A 21,507-nucleotide genomic window follows, 5' to 3' on the forward strand; every position below is an offset into this window, starting at 1 on the left:
ATTTATCCTGAACAAATAATTAATTTATCGAACTTTTTTAGAAATAGAATATGCTTTATAAGATCGGTAAGAAATTTTTTAAAAATATATAGAACCATTTTTTTTTTCAAGTTATGAACATATATACATATGTTTTGGAAATTTCAATTTACAAAAAATTATGGTAAATTTAAATTTAAATATTTATAAGTTTATTTTTCATGATATAATTCGTATATAAGAACTTTGTATCATTGAAATTATATTATCAAAAGTAACAGAAAATTTTACACGTTTTAAATTTATATTGTAAAATTATATATACATGCGCGCGTGCTACGTACACGCTCTTGTTTATATTCAGATATATAAGATACGAGCTAGCATGAAGCGATAGAATTAAGCCGCGTAGTTTAATAATATCATTACAAGTCTAATTCATATTTGAGTTGTATAAATTTTAACAAAACAAACAATAGGAAAGAAAAAAAAAATGATACGGTTTAGCATTGTCACTCGAGTGTGTGTGTGTGTGTATTGTGCCGGTTAGATAGTTGTATGCTGGCTGTAACGGTCCGCCGCGGCCTCCGTAGCACAGTTTTACATCTTCTCTATTATACCTCTGTTTCAATTTTCCAAATGCATCGTTACACTGATTACTATCTCATTTCTCGCCGTCGACAGCTAACCTGTGATTTGTCCCTCCCGTCGTAGAAAGGCGCAGAGGAATGCGTAAATATGACGAAACGAAGAAAGAGAGAGACACGATTTTCCTTAACTTCTTTATCCCAAACAGAATAGAAAGCAAACACGAGGTGACAATCCTAGGGGGACTAAATGAATTCTCCGTCAAGTTCTACGGTCCACGTGGCAGTGAGTATACCATCTCACTTTTATACTATATTATAAACAAGAAACGAGTGCGATATATGGAACTAAATTTTTTTCGAGGTCATCAATTTAGAATTGATCGTTTGAATATTGAATTGTTCTATATTATGCAATTTCTTTTGCAATTCAATCATTCAATTGAGTTACATAAAATGATAATTAAGTATATTATAATTTAATTCGTTAAAAAATTTATTTCAATTTCATATATATAAATCAAAATAAGATACGATGTGATTTGCAATCAGCAAAGTGCAATTACGGATAAAGATGTTTATCACTGCAATCTTACCTGACATTGAAGCCACATTAATGCAATACTCGATGGGTGTTCTTTGCGTTTTTTTTTGTTTTTTTTTTTTTTTTTTTGGTGTCACGCTTAATTTTATAGTTTCTTGCGTATCACCTTGTATTGCTATTATTAATATTATTACTGGAATTAAAATACGCGTTTGAAAATGCGCGTCGCGATTACTATCTTTATAATTTGGGTTGTTAGTAATTTGACGAATTTTCTTGACACGTTTGACAGCACGTGCAGTTTATCAATTGGCATGCTCTTTGTTTCTATTGTAATTCTATTGTAATTGTATTAAACACTATAATCTATGAAGTGAAGCTTCTTGAAATTTTTGTACTTGCATTCGTAAGATAGAATATGATTAAAACATGATGGCAAGAGTCGTTTCATACGTTTTCACTTCATGATATTTCAAGGTTCATGCGCATCTCTCAAAGCCGGATGCTCTTATGCAACTGTCTCGTACTTGCGATTTTCTCGGTTTGCTAGACATACGTGTGAAGCATATTATCGATTCCGCGAAAGGAAGTTCCTTGACTCGACCAAAAATACACACACAGCTGTTCCTAAGAGGACGTTTTAAAGCAGATCATGTCGAAGATAACGACATGGCTGTGTGTGTTTATCCGTTTATTATGGATAATACAAATAGGTTGCGGACTGTTTCGTAGACAGCGGTTAAAAAAGAGATTATCGCGGGAATTAAAAATTTATATTTGTATAAATCTTTATCGCACAAAAACGATTCGTAAAATCGAACTTTTTTCTTCAATTTAAATCGCGAAGGAATAAATCGAAATCGTGATGATCAACATAAAATAGGATGATAAATTGTAAGCTGCGAGATTGAATTTTGTTGTTGTTTGAGAAGAAAAAGAAATCGTCATTTCGCATTGAACGAAACAAATTTACGGATTCGTGATTTCATCAATTTGCTGTGTGCTCACTTTAGCGGGTCGATTGAAATTCTACAATCGCGAGTAATGAATTTCGCTTTGCCACGGTGGAAAGCAAGCCGTTCGAAGATGAAAGTTTCTTGATCCTCAGATCGCGCCGGTAAATCAGTTGAAATCGCGCGATTGCCTTCGTTCGTAAACTCTTTAAATTAGATCGCGTTTCGGATAGATCCTTTGAAACGGCGCAGCTGCATCCGCGAGTATAACTTCATTTGCTTAAGACCAGACTGGGGCTTTTACCCTGACGAGATATGTTAGATTTGCGGCAGAACGCAGGATAATCTTTGCCTGGATTGCTCGAACAAATTGTAGAAAACGTGATATTCAACGTAATCGGATTCGATGCCATTGTGCCTTACGTATCGCTAAAATACGCAAAAGATCTGTACAAGATTCGAAAGCTGGAGTAGAAAAAAAATTATAAAATATAGTATGATATTTTTAACTTATGATTGGAATATTAATGTCGTTTCTCATTCTAATATTTTATTGCTTACATTGTTAAAATACTATTAAAAAATTTTTTTATATTAAAATTATGTATATTTATGGTACATTAAAAAAATACACCTTGCATTTTCTTAATGTTTATCCACATGTTATCTTATTTTTGAAGGTTATGCAAATGTAATTTTTTGGAGCAAAAATTAAACGTTAATTTATTCTTAAATTTCGCATCTGTTTTCGAATCCACTAATTGTAGAACTTGCGATAGATTAAGAAGATCTTACTTGGCCGTTTCTGGGTCTGGATGTTAATGCGGTGTTGATAATACAGAATACTCGATTATTTCGTCTTCCGCGATCGGTCGCTGTAGCTCGTAATTGCATAATCAATTTTATGTATTCTCTTTTTTCTCTATATACGCGTGTACGGCTTCGCTTGTCCAGCCACTCTTCACTTGCCGCCGTCGACGAATTAGTATCATCGAACTACCCCCGGAACGATGTAACTCAGATCGTGTTTCAGACAACCCTCTCGGCAAATGATGCAGCTGCAGGTGCGTGCGAGTTCGTTTACATGCGTTCATTTTCCAATCGCAAGATAGATGAAAGCGCATATATTCATGGAATATAGTTGGTATTTTAATTACGAGAAAAAAAGGACACATAACTGTATCTCTACAACTTGTCGAGCGATATTTGAACCTCGTCTTGTGCAATTATAAAATTATTGAAATATATCGAATCAATGTTGATTTGTTTTTAAACGAGAAATAAAATAATTGCTTGCTCACGTATTTTTTTTTTTTTAGTGGTTTTAATTTCGGTTAAATTCTGGAAACAGGTATATGAAACAGGTATTTGAAATACAACAAAGCATATTACGAGAGAAGCTTACATAAGTTTACGCTAATGAAACAACTTTTTTAGATAATGTTTTAAACAGATCGCGCCGCATGTCAGGCGCTAATTCTTTTCAACTATATTAGCGAAATTATTTTTTCATATTTTTGCAGCTAATTACAATACAATTGTTTTCTCTTACATTTTCAGAATATTTAATCTTTTAAAAGTTATATAAATAAATCCCTTTGAATATAGGATTTCGAATATAGCTGCAATGTTAAACGTACAATATTAAAACACAAACTGTTCAATTTGTTCATTCAATTATTTTGGATCGCTATTAAATATTCCTCGCAATTTCGTATACATGTAGAACATTAATACTTTCACTTCGGAATTGCTAAATTAGTGTTGGTTATTCTCATTTCATGCTGTTCGACAATCTCATATGTGTTTGAATATCTTTGCAATCTCTTTTTGTTCTGTTATATAATTATATATTATACATATATATATATTTTATACATATATATATACATTTTTAATATATTTACATATATTACAAAATATATATATTTATATATAACTACACAGCAGCATTTTTTGTGTCATATCTCGTTACAAAACTTACCGCATAAATCTACACGAGTCAATAAGTCTCCGCGATTTTATTAATTGAAGATAATTATCAAATTCCGATCGAGAATCGTTTCGGTGGATTATTAGCGCTCGAACATGAATTAAATTCGCGCTCTACACACAAGCGTTGAAAATAGATTTGGCGAATGGCAAACTGCAGGATGATGAACAAAGAATAATTTTCGGCATAACAGCTTCTCTTCTGTTGCATTCAAACTTCTGTGGCATAAACCGCGAGAGATTCGTGACTACACGACGTGCTTTCTCATCGAACGATGAGAATTGGGCAAAGTATTGTTTGTGAATATACTAATTGTTTTGAGTAGCTTATTATTAACGAAAATTTTGTTTTGATTAAATTATAAAATTTAATTTTGTTTTACAGAACTTGTAAAAAGTGAAGGGTTCATAAATTTTGAGGTCGTTCTTCAGAATTTATATATAAATGAAATTCATTAAAGAGAAATGAAACTCTATTGTATTTACCGTCACGCTTTTCACGAACGAAATGTGTGCCGGATAATATTATATACGTGATTCGATTGAGAAAGAAACTGCAGATGTTTCGTATCTGTTTCGATAGATTCCGTCGGATTATGAGATAAAAATGTAATTTTGCATATACAACGTGCGATATTCGTGCGAATAAGGCAATAAAATTTATTTCAACATATATAATATGCATATAATCTGTTTCGAACGATATAATTGCCGCAGAATTGTTAATTACACGAATCGGACCAATATCGATATTACAAATTATATACTTTAATAAGAAGACCCGGCTTCTGATATCTCTGGTAATCTAAATGATTGAATTTACGACACGTATATCTCTGTATATTGTATGCACGCGTTGGATTTTTAAATCTGTCGGTTTAACAGTTTTATTTGTCTAAACGTATTTTGCATATTTAGAGTTAGCATAGATATTTACTTTATAATCGCACAACGAAATAAAGAGTTGCATAACGCGCAATGCATATATTTCGCTATTTGTTAGAAATGATATGTATAAAAAAATCTACGTTTCACAGAGGCAAAAGATGGAATATATATTTAGCGCTCGTGTTTAGAATACGAATAAATGTTTCACTCGGTATCGATATTGCGTTCTCGCCGCTTTTCGCTTTAGTCTTAATCACGCTTTAAGATTGCATAATGCGTTCACCTTGACTCTGTATTAATGTATCGGAGCCCTTGAACGGCTGCCGGCTTCATTTAAAATATATATCGGAGGCGTGCGCAAAAGTTTCTACAATTTTGCCCAATCATCATTTCGTAAGAGGTCTCGCTTGCGTTAAAAGAAAAAAATTTTCATTTATATTACAATGCAGTTAATTACTGCCAACTATCGTAAGATTGGCGTAACAAACGTTAATATTAACATCATCGATAAGCTAAATTTTCACAGCTGTAATTTTTGCAGAAAATATTAGATAGACTCTCTTATTTTCATTTCTACAAATTTAGTTTCTTTATCTATCTTATTTTCCCACGGTCTAGTTTTACTAATTTTGTTTAATAAAATAAAAAATATTTATTCTTTCCCAATTAAAATAATTCACGTATCGCATTTTATTACATCAATGATCTTAATCTCGATATACCGCGAGCGAATAAAATCAATAACTGAATGTCTAAAAATTTCTCAATTAACGATTGTGAAATGAAAATAACGTAAAATAAAAAATATACGACTCATAATGATTAACTCACGAGTATCTACGTCGCCTACATGCGATTGTGATCGTATCGAAACGAAATCGTGCGACGCGTGTCATTTCTCAAAGCGGCAATTATCCCATTTGAAGAAAAGTAATTGCTCGTCGAACCAGGCCAAAGATTATTGAATGATAAGATTACTTTATTTTCTGCCGGCAAGGGAGAGAAAGAGAGAGTGAATGAGGGAAGGAGGGAGGGAGGGAGGGAGGGACACAGAGAGTAAGTGAATGAGTGAAAGAAAACCGTAGGTATTCTTTTCATCTCCCTTGCGCTTGTCGATAGTTTCTGCAATAATATATATGTCGTCTGCACGTTACGCATGCAAACGGATGCATGGAAAGCTTCCTGCATAATGAGATGCTTAGGCGCGGCTGTTTGCTATTTGATTAATCAGTTCCTGTCGCATTTTATTGTTAGTTAGTCATTTAGTTAGATGGTTTATATTTATTACGAGGTACAGAAATAGTCATTTTTAATGCATTAAATTGTGTTAAAAATTTTAAATATTGTATTAGTTTGTGCGAAATCGTAGTTTGTTGAGAATATTTTGTTGAAGCCGATAGCGTACCGATAACGTCAAAAATATCGTACAACTTAAATACGTAATGCTCTAAACAAATTGCACTGATACCGTGTCTCTTGCGACACGTGTCGCATTATTATTAGACCGGTAAAAAACGCACGTTGATAAGATTGAGCCCCACAATGAGGAATTGCTTTAAGCACTGTTCACATATCGAGAGATATTTCTAACAATTTTCTCACCGAACAGAAATTCAAATTTAAATTTCTCGAAGAATCCTATATACGAGACTCGCTAGAATGTCTGAAGTATACGAGATCCTAATATTTGAGATATAAATCCTTAAAGCGCTTCTATAACGCGAGAATCGGTAGATCGGGAGAATTAATTTACTCAGTCATGTGCAACGTTTCGGCGACGATATTCCGCGACGGTTTACCACGTAGGTAAATACGATACACTTTAGTGCACAAAGCGTTATGGGGTGGTTTGGGAATGGTTGTAAACGAGCGATTGACGATGTTATATATCGGAGATACGGTGGTCTCCGGCTTCGCGGTGACCCATTTTAGCGCGATGCCTCAACACGCCCGAGGATTCTCCTCGCCCTAGGAGACTTGGCTCTGTTATACTATGATTGTTAAGAGAGTTACGGGAATGTAACCCGCACCGGCTGTATTCCGTAAAATATATAGGATGCTTCGCTTCAAGGCGAGGCGAGGTAATGTGTCTCTTGAAATACGTCGGGAATAGGAAGAGAGGCAGAGGGACTAATTGAATTTTCCTTTCAATTGCGCATTGTTTGAATCGAGAAATAACTTTAAACTCAATTGTTTTTTTTTTAACAGTGATCTGAAGAAGAAAAACGTGGAACTATTATTGCGAATTGTGTCTGTCATTAATTTAATTTTATATTTTTCGCCGATATCTTTTTTTTTTTTTTTTTTTATCAGTCTGATTATATGGTATCAAAACGATGTTTCGGTGAAGCATATTTTTCCACACGCGATCGGTGCATCGTCCTTACGCAAATATCACTGTGACTTGTCTACAACAAAATGCACTCCGGAAAGCGTCATCTTTTGCACGCTATTTGTCGTCATTGAATCGCGGACGGATAATTTTAATGCGGTTATACTGAAATTATATATGCAATCTTCAAACAGGCGGTTGACAAACCGGGGCATACTCTGTCTCTGGTGGCAATCCTTCCGATTCCATTAATAATTCTCTGCCAATTCTCCACATTGCTCTATCACGTTGCAAACTTTCTCGGAGCAGTCGCGCTCATTGTCAGATGTGCATCACTATAGAATGCCGTTGCTGTGTTCCACGTTCCATTAGGGAAAATAATTAACATTCGATGTTAAAATCACAGTAATCGAAAATCGAATACGATCATTTCGTCATTATGAAATCTCGCCGAATATTGACGTGACATTTAAAAACATTCGTGATATTAATTATATCTATAATGAGTCATTTTATTTTAGTTACATTCCCATTTTGGGAATGTATTTTCGCTGTTTTAATTGTAAATAAATATCGTTTCTAATTGTCACTTTTTAATTCACACACAAGAGTATTGCGTAAACTAATATATACGCGATAAAATTTCTCGCGTTGGAAACTTCGCAGACGATATCAGCCGATTATTTTTCAAAGATTTATATTTTATTTATAATTTCTAATTATCTTGAGTTAATTTCTAATTAACTCAAGATCGAAGACATACACGTGTCATCGTGGACAGTTTCTGAATTTATACAAGTAAATCCTAATCTACCTCTGTTGAGTTTGGTGCGTCGTTAAGCAGTGGCAAGGTCCAATTAGCCTACGTCGTTAGCGAAGCGGATATTTCCCGATGTCGTATTCTCGTCTAATCCTTGAGTTCAGGAAATTCTTGAAGCGCAAATGTTTGTCGTCGAGCGGAAAAGTAGATCAGAAGGATTTATGTAGAACTCACTGTGGAATTACGATCGTCGCGCATTTACGCAGAAATCGAGGTTCTTATTCATGGAACTCCGTCACATAATTATTCATTTTTCTCCTTTTCATTTTTATTCTTTTGAGATTGACATTGATGTCCTTTCAGCGAACTATATCTCGTCGTTGAAAAATTTTCAACGACGATTCCACGATTCAAGCAATCAAGTTTGTGGAATTTTCTCGCAAAGAAGTATATCTTGATGTATTGACATGAATTCGATGTGATTCAATTACGTTCATCCAAGAGGGAATACGATCGATTTCATCGAATCGTGAGGTTTCGAGAAAATGATGACGACGAGCTATTATTATTGTGTAACTTTGTAAGGATGATGATCAATACAGGAACGACGATTTGTTCAATCGCGAGAAATGTTTATTATAATATAGATTTCATCATCAATTTTCTCTTCATTCGTCATTTCAATCAATTTTCTTAACAAACTGAATTACTCTACAAATCATTTGATGTTGCAAATTGGAAAGTTACGCAATGAATAAAGACATCTCCCTCTCTCTCTCTCTCTCTCTCTCTCTCTCTCTCTCTCTCTCTCTCATGAAGGTTAAAGAAGAATCTACTTTGTAAATTTATGTAGAAGTATCTACGTAATTTATGTAGAAGTATATAATGAATAAAGTTTTTATATATATTCAGCTATAGATAAAAAAGTTGGACGACTTTGCTTATCGACTGGTGTCAAATAATAACTCCGTTTCTGTGCCACGTTATGCGACTTGGGGGAACTTTATGCTTGTTTCACACCGTTCGTTTTTCCAATGAACCGTTTGCACATGGATTCGGCGAGAGAGAAAAATTGTTTACATAGCCCGATGACTTTAATCTTTGGGAAGCTATCCATCTCGTTACATACACGCTCGCGCAGACGCGTCAATGACCTTTTAATTAGAATTATCGAAGGAAAAGTATCTCGTCTATTTTTAAACTTATCAGACATTGAACCGCAAACTCACAAACATATAATCAGTAATATAAATTATTCCTCTGTATTCTTAATCTCTAATGATTTATTTCTTTAAGATTTCTATTTCAGACAGTTTGAGGTTTCAACATAATTTATTATATTTATGTTGTAAAGTTTTATCATATATAATTTTGTTATCGACATTAAAGATTATATATAAGCATATGCTCTCAAGAAGATTTTTATCTCGGTTATTTCTTTTGATCTGCGGATGCAAGCAGTATCAATGATAAGAGTTAGCGTTTATTAAAACGGCTGAAACCGATGAAAAATGGCGATCTACTTTTTTTTTCACTCGATACAAAAAATTTAGATCTTTTTTGATGAGAATTCTACTCGACCTAGTTTCTACGCCGAAGCTGTGCTTGCGTCATATTGGAAATTATTCGTGCATAACGTCTCGTAATTTTGTAGAATCGATCATAAATGAATTGATCGGACGAATTAACATTGGATTAAATCCAGAGCCTGTATGTGAATTTACGTTTAAAAACGATTTATTAACGGTCAAAGTTTATCGTATTTGTGCGAAATTGCTAAAACTTTTTTTATCGTAATTTTTTTTTTCCGTACAAAGTTTATTTTATAAATGGAAGATATCATAATTTTCAAATATGAAGCTAAAGTAATAATCGAAGTAACACATTTGATACGATTAATTTTTTTCTCATTTGATTATAATTTGTGACATTTAATCTTAATTGAACATAAATTTGAGGCGTGAAAAGATAATCTAATTTGCTGGTTTTTTCTTTTAATATATAAAGGATAATATATATAGGATACCCACAGTACTGTTTATGTATTTTGCTTATGGACTTTGCGTGCTCGTTTCTTCTATTTATCCAAATACATCCAATCGTATCCGTCAAAAAATCCTCTTATTGTTAGCTTTATTTACACGAGCCTTTTTCCGGCTTGCAACAAAAGTCCACGTTATTCAAGGACGCGTATATCGCCGACCATTTACGTAATTGCCATACGGAGTCGTCGCGCATCTCAACTGAAACCGCGAAGTGACGCCCATCACGCTTCGGATCATGCCGAAAGTGGAAGCTGAGAGCAGCACATCGTTCTCTTGTATCATGCACGACTTTGCGTTACCGTGACAAAGTGCGGCACACACTTGCGGAAGAGCGAGGAAGTAGGTCAGTGGGCTAAGCGCCGGCTGCAGCGCGAGCTTCTCCGTATCGAACTGCATCCGCATCTGCGAGGGGGTGCTATGTCTCCCGATACGCACCCCAGTGGATGACGCAAAGGATTCGTCGCGAGAGAAAAATCGAGAACACTTAGTGTACTTATAAACAATGAAGGCCGGGGAAAAATTTTTCCGCGAGGAAACAACACGCGCGTCGATAAAATTATATAAAAATGCCTACTATTTTTATCGGACTCTTTATTCCGGATGAAATAAATCTTTTAACCGATAATCTCATCCCCGTTTTATCTTCCTTATTTAATAAAATTTTAAACCCCATTTTTTTGTCATTAATTTTAAATTGTCGTGAGATTTGGAAAAGCGATAACGAGCTTGATTTCATTAAAAACCATGGATTAATGCTGTTTCAGCGGATAAAAGCTGAAAACGCGCTATACACCAGAGCTTTTGCGTAAAATGTCGCATGCACTGTGAATAATGTAAACTTTCATTGTACTGAATTTAGACAGTGTTACGATATATGCATCGCAACAAGCGAAAATGGAATGCCTTGTTTGCCAATTTTTTTTATTGCTAGATGCACGTGGATAACACTTTTATGCGTCTCTGGATGGAAATAAAACTCACTTATTGTTTGCAAGCGCACCTATCAATGGGACGTGAACTTCATATTGTGCCGCGAACATGCACAAATGTAGAATGCAGATCCATCAAAAATTTATGTTCGCTCCGTTCAATTTCAGTCGTCCATACTTGGTCTCGTCCGTACGCGCTTGATTGATTTTTACTTATTGCTCGTAAATTCTCATCGCTCACGAGTCTGCGAAAGTATTCTCGCGATGTGTAATTTTTTTATCGGAAGATTTTTGTGCGAGTCTTTTATTTAAAGTCTTTTATTTTTATTTAGCATTGTCTTCTATTTTTAGATGTCGTTTTATCTATTTCTGAAAAATTTTCTCATATTTGGTTTATTATCATTTTTATCACAAAGATATTTTGCTTAGAAAGTCGGAATATTTTTTCAGCGCTTTCTCCCGACTATTTCGAACGAAAGTGTATACATAGCCTTTCGTTTGATTTGTTGCGATCGTCATACGAATGTTGATCGATACGCGAATAAAAAAATAATACGCGAATGGAGCTGTAAAATGGATACTGTTTGTATTTTCGGATGAATATTCGATTGAGAAAATGAGGGGGGAGTCAAAGGTGCGGGACCGTGTATGGAAATTACCGCTGGAATGACAGAACCGGTCATTCAACTGGTAAACTTTTTTCAAGCGGTTATGGAATTTTTTATACGGTTTTAATCGCTATTAATGTTGCAAATTATGAGAAAATGCCGACATCTCGCATAATTTACCGTTTAAAAAATTATTCTTACCATCTTTTTCTATCCGGAATAATAGTTTTCTGAGTAGAGACATTTAAAGTATGGAAACTTTTTACATTAAAGTGACCCAGGCATATTCGTGTCGCCGATTGTAATGATAATAATGATTACGTTTGACGACTTCGAGTTGAATATTGCAGGCAAAAAACTAAATTTATATCGAATTATTTAAACATATTACAAATATTATTGTTATATTTATATATTATATACATTTTTGCGCGCTACTTCTATTTATTAAGAACAATTTCGTATGATGTTAGTAGAGGCTCTAATTTTAATTAATTAAAAAAAAAAAATTTTTTTTTTCCCCCTGAAAATCTAACGCTGAAAGACCGTTAAGGCAAATTACATACATATTACGGAAATTATGTATAGATGTTCAAAACCATGTTTATTAAATTCACAGTGATCGTGTTTACGTCATGCTTGGATAGGATGTTAGTGCCAATGCGTGAGTATCGATACTTTCACCGTGAATCCGGCAACAGGAAACGTGAATGCGTACACACGTGCGTCCGCACACAGGTGAATCACGTTTTCCGAGGCAGCGGCTTACGCTGCTTTTGTACGCGCGCGAAGCTCTTGTGTTTCAAAGGTAAAAATCAGTCGAATGTGACCGGAAAAAAAAAAAACGGAAAGAAAAATGCGTAGACGTACGTAATAGTAAATTTGCCATTGTACTGAGAATTAAGTGTACTTTATGCCAGTAATGTTTATTAAGATTATGTTGTAAATGTCATTTGAGATTGATTTGAATTTCAAATGCGTATGCGTGGATTGATTATTTTCTTATCTAAAATTCGAATGAAATATTTATAAGTTATGGAAAGAGGATTGGATATATTATACATGAGAATTGGGATTAAAATTTCCATTATTTAAGTTCCACTATGGAATTTTGTATGCACAAGTTGTCTTATTCCATTCGGCTTTTTATTGGAATGGGGATTAAAACTCTGGGATACGATTTAATTTTCCGTTTTCCAATACTCGCAGTTTGCCGAAGCGATACATCAATGTGTGTTACAATTTCTGTGAAATAATTAAATACCTGTGGACGCGATGAATAAATTGCAAAGAGAATCTCAATTTCTATATTTTTTATTCGATTAATTAATTGATATGTCTGGTACGCACGATTTATTTTTATAATTCGCTTCATAAAATTTATTTTATCCTTCAATTATCATCCGATATTTTTTTAGCAATCATTAATTATTCGTCGTTGTTTATTATAACTGTATCATATTGACGATGACATGTTTATATAATCCGTCTTTGCTATTCTTTCTTGTGTCGAGTAATAAAGTCGAATAATGCTGGTCATGTTCTTCTTAAGGTCGACTTCTTACAACGCGTGACTTGTGTGCGAGTATTATTCTTATGAATTTTGATAATGAGTATCGAATTCATCAAGTCTAATCAAGAAGTCAGTTGAATCGTGCTATACTCGATTGTTCTATTTTCACGATGCATTGTAGATGCAATGAATAGCTTTTTATATACTCAGTCCAATTTTATTTTATTTTCTTGCATCAAAGAATATAATTTTATACGATAATAATCAGAGATTAATAATTGGCGATTACGTTGCGCAAATAACTCTAGTAATCTGATATTTGTAATTTTAATTCTAAATGCTTTGTTTTCATATGATTCTAATTGTGCAATTTAACTCAGGAAAACATTTGGTCGAGAAAGTATTTTTAGATAAAAGTGAATTTATGTAAAGAGAGAAGTACGCGAGAGTTCTTTAAAAGTCTCGTCGCTTGTCACGCGTTACGAGAATACCGTCTCTCCTTTAAAACTCCGTGTGAAGCTTCGCGATTTTATTTTGTCGGGACAGAAAGCTCTTAGCGAACTTTCCACCAAAAACAGCTGCATTTCGACTTTTCAGTGACAATGGACGATTCCTCTTCGTACTGCAGATATTATTTTCTCCTTTCCGAACGAAAGAAGTATTCCGGAGAATGGCTTTACCGTTGGATGTTCCAATTTCTATCGGATCTATCGCGAATTATGAGATAATGCATTCTCGCTACGATCATCTTGTCTTGCAATCGTGTATCGCCGTTAACTGTACGTGCCATTACATTTTTTTTTTTTTTTATTTGAAAATGAAACTCGTGAATTTCGGTGAATTATTGACATTTCGGTTATTCAATCCCCGGTACTGTTATTTCGCGATTTTTGGTTTGGCAGCTCGCATATGAAATTCGGATAAACAATTAACGAGTGCAAGCTGAATTTCGACGTGCGTATGCGTAGCATGTTTTATGTATTATATTTTCGAGTCCAAACAAAGTAATAATAATACGATAATAATTAGCAATGCGCTCGCAAAAAGCAGATTTGAGTTTATTATCATCAGAATTTATTATTCGTTACCAGTTATATATGCATTATGAACATTGAATTCTGATCCATATTTATATATATTGTTTGCCAATTCTTGTGCTCTTTTAATCAAAATATATTTTGCGATTATAAATTTTTCATATTACACGTTGAATTCTATCAGCTATGACGAATACCTTCTTCGTCAACATACTATATCGTTAAAATGTAAAGAAACGGAGATTAATTATAATAATTAACGATATTATGCGATTGTTATGTTTCAGCACCATACGAAGGTGGAATATGGAAAGTAAGGGTTCATTTGCCGGAGCACTATCCTTTCAAATCCCCTTCGATTGGTTTCATGAACAAGGTCTACCATCCTAACATTGATGAAGTCTCAGGCACGGTGTGTCTAGATGTTATCAACCAGGCTTGGACTGCCCTTTACGGTACGTAAAATTATATTCGGAATGCTTAAATAGTTGCCACGCAATTTTTGCTTGGCCGTCTACTTAACTGTTTTATAAGAAATAATTTAATCCAGACGTTACTTTGGGAGAGAATCACATTGTTCCTCTATGTATTCAGCGATATATATTATATATATATATATATATATATATATATATATATATATATATATATATATATATATATTTCTCTCTTATCTATAAATTGAGCTTGGCAACAAAAGTTAAAAATGATGTATTTTTATTGAATGAAAAAAAGTTTATACAAAAAGATGAAGGATTATACTAACAGTGTTCTCTCTCATTGTTTCAGACCTGTCAAATATTTTCGAATCTTTTCTGCCTCAGTTGTTAACATATCCCAACCCAATTGATCCCCTGAACGGTGACGCTGCCGCGATGTATCTTCATAAACCAGAAGAGTACAAGAAGAAGGTAGCTGGTGAGTATATTGCCGGTTTAATATGTTCCTCCCTAATGAAACGCGGTAGAATAAAATTTTGGATCATTATTAGATTTTAACGATCGCTGCTCTTCAGAATTTGCGTCTTTTTCTCAGAATAAAACTGCCTCTCGTTTCCGTATCGCGTAGGGTGCGTGCTTTTAAGACATCGATATCTCGTTCGCATTGCAATTTCCCGTTCTTTTCACTTTTATCTCGACAGATTACGTCAGGAAGTACGCGACGGAGGAGGCGCTGAGGGACCAGGAGAACGGCGGCACCGGTAATGGGATGTCCTCCGATAGCGAGTCCTCGATGAGCGACTTCAGCGAGGACGAGGCGCAGGACATGGAGTTGTAACCAAATATATTACCATCCGTACCCATATCCTTAATCATCTCGATTCCCTGTAAGATCCCCGATCGGTCGTCCTACTACCAAATAGATGCTTACACCCGAGACTCCGAGTCTCACTTCTGGTGACGGCGACGAGCCCTTATTACTTGTCGTTGCTCTCGTCGTCCGTCGCTCGTATGTAGCCGGCTCGCGTCCCTCAACAAGCAAGACGGGGAGGGGGGGGGAAGGTATTCCCAACTCTTTCACGAGAGTCAAAGCAACAGAAGCGAACGAGGTAAAAAACGGAGAATCGCATACGGGGTTGTGTATTACGCGCTCTTCTTACCGAGCGCATTGAAGAGTGTTTCTGATCACGATGGTCGATGTCTTTTACAATCATCCGAATTCTCTTGAGTTGGTTCCGTCAATTGTTTATTGCGTTCGATTGCCACGATCATGATAACGATGACGCGTCTATCAGATAACGCGTAATCTGTTAGCATAAACGAAATTTTTAATTTTTGCAACACAGAATCAATTCTCTCTTCCTTCGAGTGCGAGAGATAGAGAAAGTAAGGAAATGAAAAAGAGAGAAAAAAGAGAGAACCCGTTGCTCGGATGTACGGGTTATCTGCTGCCAGTTAAGATCCGCAATGTCGATTCTCGAAATTGCTCATATACAATACCTCGACAACTCTGGCATCGATCGGACGATGCGTCATCTACTGTATTTGTATCTACGATGCATTTCTGTGTGATTGAAAAACGACCGATACACTAACATTATCGACCAATGATGACACAGAATATATATATTCGTCCGATTACGTTTCCCTCGTTTTTGAGATTCTCTCGCCCTTGTTCATTTCTCGTTTCTTCTTCCGAGCGCCGCAAGTGTGCTCATTGTTGTGATATTTGAAAACACGTTATCGAGAAAGAGAGAGAGAGAGAGAGAGAGAGAGAGAGAGAGAGAGAGAGAGAGAGAGAGAGAAAGAGAGATTAAATAAAGAAGCACCGGAGAAATGCGCCACGAAAAATTTTAATAACAAGATGATCGATTTGATTATATAGCGATCACATCTTCTTCACGGCTAACGACTCCTTTGCTTCTATCTTAGACTGCATTAGCATCCATTTAAAAAGGAAAAAGTATATTTTCGCAAAAAAGTACTATTAATCATTATTTATTCTTCGCATTTTTTTAAACTTGAGAAATACGTTAAAGATTGCTTAAAGGAGAGAAAAATAAATTATCTTTGCAACATTTTTCTTTTTCCTCGCAATTGATAGATAAGAAAAAGAAAAAAAAAATTACCGGTGCGTATGTCAATTTTACGGTTCTCCGTTAAGGCAGGTCTTTTGTTTAAGCAACCAGTGAGACACATAAAATGCAATGGAGTATGGGTACTAGCACCGTCTTCCTTTATCCTGCCATCACCATTCCCAAACGTTTCCCTCGTAGGGCTTCGCATCAGCGACCGATCGCTACGTCGTCGTCGTCATCGTCGTCGTCGGCGGGGAAGAGATCGAATCTGCCACACAAACGGCCGCACGACTGTGACACGAACGATGTCAGGATAATGCAGCCACCGTTCAAGACTGCGCGATCGTGGAATTATCCCGGGAGAATGAGTGTAAACGAGACTCTGAACACGTTTCAAGCATCCTCGGCGTCCTGTCTCGAACTGTGCGCATCGGGCGGGCAAAATGCAGAAGAGATGCAAACAAACGAATCTGTAGGATCATCTTCATCGATGTGTCCATTTTTTGGAAGTGAATTGTAGTAGATTGTAGTCGATCCCGATGGGTGCGGATCGGACGCGACTCAACGATCGCTCGCGAAAAATTTTAAGTCAATTTGTATTATTTTAATCTCATTGTTATTTGAATTATATTATAGATTTCATTATATAGATTAATGTTATTAATAGAAGGACGTATATATTAAATTAAATTGATTTGTTATAATGTTCTAAAGAATATTTTGCTTTCGGAATTGGAAACATCCTTGCGTTAAAGAAAAAAAAGAAAGAATATCTATTTAATTGTCATTATTTCTATCTGCTATGCAGTTTACGTTTTATGTCGAACATTAGAACTAAAGGAAATGAAATCAAAGATCTCAGGGAATTTTTGTTTGGGAAACAAAAAATTTATGGTTGTAGCATCGCTGAGGTAAGGAAAACAACTATGTACGAAAGATGGAAAACACGTGAGGAAAAAACAAAATTTATTTTTTATGATTGACGATATATCAGCGAATTTTTGAATTTTCAAAAAGAACCAAGTAGAGTAAAGAATTGTGTTTGGCAGTATAGGAAAATTGTAAAAAAACACGAGAATATAAAATTGTACAAACTTTGATGCACAATAATCTTTGATCAGTAGTATCTCGTTTCAAATTGATCTCCCTCCTTTGCATGATTTACGTGTATGCAATGCGATTACAACTATACGTAAGTATAGACATTATATTTCAGTGCCTTCTCAGGCAGAAAAGCGTGCCTTATTATATGGGTCTCCTGTGAAAAAAAAATTGCATTGGGATATATGAGTGCATACGACGAGCATTTAACGCATTAACGAAACTGTGAAAAAAAAATTGATTATTTTAAGAGCATTGCAACTAATATAAATGTATTAAGATGTTTATTTTCGAAATTAGAGATAAACAAAAGTGTTGAAAGCAATTTTTAATTTCATGTACACAATAATTTGATAATAATTGAAATGTGAACTGTGAAACGTAAAACATAAAATGTGAGATGTAAAACATAATTGAACAAAAAAGAGAAAAATGTAAGGAAGCGTGAAAAACATTTCATTGATAAAATGATTTTCAGAATTTTGTTTAAATGACACACTTTTTAGTCGCTCTTTCTCTCTCTTTCTCTTTCTCTTTCTCTTTCTCTTTCTCTTTATCGAATTGACACCTAATAATTCATATTTTACAATAATTACGTTGTTCGCGCCAGCATATAGATTATAAATGCAGTAATTACAGCAATTAAATTAAAATGTATATAGTAAAATAAAAATTACAGTTTTTTAGTCAATATTGCGTATATTTGCAATTAAACATAAAAAGCTAACATAAAAAGCTTGCAGTCACAGCTTTATTCATTGTGCCGATAAAGTTTATATTCAGATCTTTAATGTATTATGCAACAGTTGCGTTCATGTTTCTTCTTACAGAACGTTACGTTTTCTGTTTTATATGACGAGAAGAATAATATTTATAACATAATTTACGTAAAAAAATATATATATTTATCTTTAGCGTCATTACGATTATTTAAGATATATCTTTTCTACTACCACATACACGCGGCCGGGTTCCTAACGAATTTGCTCTATATTTGCAAAATATACTGCAATTATATTCATTGGTTCAAAATAATTACTATGGAAATTAATTGAAATCAGATATAGTTTTTGATTCAAAATAATTACTATAGAGATTAATCGAAATCAGATACAGTTTTTATATAATTTATTAGTCATTGTCGCTGTGTGTTTAACGTCTTCTTTTAATCCGTGCAATTATGTATAGTGCGATACCTTCTTTAAAAATTTTTCAATTACTTTTCATTTTATACTTCTATATTATACATTATACTATTCGTCTATTGGCTTCACTAATACTTTAATGTCTTTTGAGACTCGGTGTGCAATCAACAAAATATATACGTCACTTGAATATATGACAGAAATGTAAAGCTTTTTATTATGTTCAGAATGAATACTTCGCAAGATGAATTATCAGTCGTACTTATTGTTAGAGAAAAAAAAAGAACTCTGCTATTTTTTTATTCATACTGTATTTCTTCGCACACAGAAACGTGTCTCTTCTACTTTATTTTTATAAGTTAGCATAATAGCTTTATAACGCGCGCATTTCGCTAATATAACCGATTTCATCGACAATATCACTTTTAGATTTCGTCGATCGAGAATTAAAAATCATCGTAGAATGTGCGTTTTACATATTCGATTGAGTTTGAAGTCATGCTCTCAGATCTCATATCGTTGCTAATTGTACATGTAACATATATAATTATTGACTAGTTATACGCATAAATATATATATATTATACATATAATTATCGATTATACTCGCATAACTCGTCGTTATGTATATGATTTTACTAACGAATTGTTTAATTAAGCGATAGAATAGTTTTAATAATCATTTTTTATTTTTATTTTTTTCATGTGTTGTTTGTTTTTCCTTGTGTCAACTCTAGTAACTTATCGCGTTTTATTTCAACTATTGGTATTCTTCCTATTTTTGCTTCGCTCATTATTATGACAAAGATAAAGAATTTTTTACTATGTATGTAAATCGACATTAGATTATCAATTTAATGCTTAGATTAATAGTCACTAATATTTCGTTTTAATGCAAAGATCCATATTGCCTCTATTGTGTTCAAATTTTGTTGTAACATTAATGTCTAACGGTATATTTTTATACATATATTATAATGATATAATATAACGATATAATTGCATATTCTTTATCTCATCTAATTTCATCGCCATTTAATTTTTCCTTTATGTAATTATACATATATATCAATTATTTTTATAATCATAAACAACCTTTTCATAGTTTATATCAATCTTTTAACTCTGTAGGATATGTCCGATGTTTTTTGAATACATAAATAATTATACATTTAAAGGATGCAAAGGAGTCGTTACGTACATAACAGGAAACATAATTTATAGTGATAATAAATTAAGCTCTAGAAAATTGAAACGAGAGAATTTGAAACTACGATTATTGTGATCGGTTGGCTCTTTGCATACGTGTTCTTAGTATCGCACATGATGTAAATCTTATTCGCGAAAATGTGTAAATATATTTACGGATAAGAATTTTCCGATATAGAGAGCAGCCGGCGACGAGCGATGCCACGTATTTGCCAAAGTTATGTCAATAATTCGTAATCGAAGGGCGAGGGATTTATTTTGCTCGATTCAGTTTAAATAAATATTCTAACAAATATACATACATATATATACAGTGTGAAAGACGTTAAATATTAGAAGTTATCAAAAAGTTTTGCGCTACGATATAGCCTATATTGTCTACGATTTTTGTGAGAATTATATTTGGAGTTGCAATTTCAGTATAAAAAAAGGAAGGAAAAAATATATTCGATGTCGGCGATAGAATAGTCGGATTTTCCACTGTACAATATTTAATTCAGTGTAACGTTTTTTTTTTTTTTTTGAATTTTGAAATAATGTAGGGGGATGGAGAGTAGATCGATAGAGCGCTTATCAAAGAAACTCCTTTAAACATGACTAAATATCAAGTGTTCGTTCAAGACTCCATTACGTCGTGAATAAAAAGGATAAATGAACGATCGTTATACTCTTGTTCCGCCGGCGGAGCACGTTTCTTGATTTGACGTTTCTTGTTTTCTTTGCAAAGTATTTATGCTGAATTAGGTGATTGAGAGGAAATGTTCCTTTCCGCTTTAGATATTCTTCATCGATGGACAAGGAAACAGCAATATTTTTGCTACTTATATCTCGTAATTATATATCTCGTCAATGTTATCAAGCGTGCCTACGATAGCACGAGCGTCAGACGCGTTTGCAATAATGATTGATTAAAGTTGTAATAAAGATGATACAATCGTTATATTAAATCGATCGTATACGATCGAAACTAGTCGTCCGACAACGACACGATGCAGTTATACTCTCTCGTGGAATATATTTATCACTTGGCAAATTATTCATTTTTCGCGACCGTAATTGCGTATTCATTTCTCTCTATTCTATTCAGCGAAAAATGGGACTGCACAAATCCAATTCTCTAATCTCCCGATTTAGATTCAGCGATAAAAGAATGATCTAGCCGTACGTATTTGCAAATTAGACAGTGGACGCCGACGTTGTCATGAATCGATAGCGAGATAATTGCGTATGGAGATAATGGAGTATGGAAAAGACAAGTAAAAAGGGGAAAAACAACTGATTTAGCAATTTAAATGTATTCCAATATCATGTTTAGTTATTTTTTTGTATCTGGTATTATGCCATATATATATATATATCTGAAGCAA

General features: G+C 34.1%; 1 protein-coding gene across 2 annotated transcripts in view; it reads left to right on the forward strand.

Moving 5' to 3' along the window:
- Positions 1-21,507, forward strand: part of Ubce2h (ubiquitin conjugating enzyme E2H) — a 34,321-nt gene extending 12,814 nt beyond the window's left edge. For both annotated transcript variants that reach the window (XM_070296533.1, XM_070296535.1), the window contains exons 3-6: positions 776-852; positions 14,455-14,622; positions 14,957-15,085; positions 15,309-21,507. In XM_070296533.1, the coding sequence (XP_070152634.1) occupies positions 776-852; positions 14,455-14,622; positions 14,957-15,085; positions 15,309-15,445 (511 nt within the window). In that variant the 3' untranslated portion in view covers positions 15,446-21,507. The remainder of the gene's footprint in view (positions 1-775; positions 853-14,454; positions 14,623-14,956; positions 15,086-15,308) is intronic.

Source organism: Polyergus mexicanus, unplaced genomic scaffold (genome assembly GCF_030449975.1).
Source record: "Polyergus mexicanus isolate NDT 795.1 unplaced genomic scaffold, iyPolMexi1.0 SCAF_5, whole genome shotgun sequence".
In the NCBI taxonomy this organism is placed as follows: domain Eukaryota; kingdom Metazoa; phylum Arthropoda; class Insecta; order Hymenoptera; family Formicidae; genus Polyergus; species Polyergus mexicanus.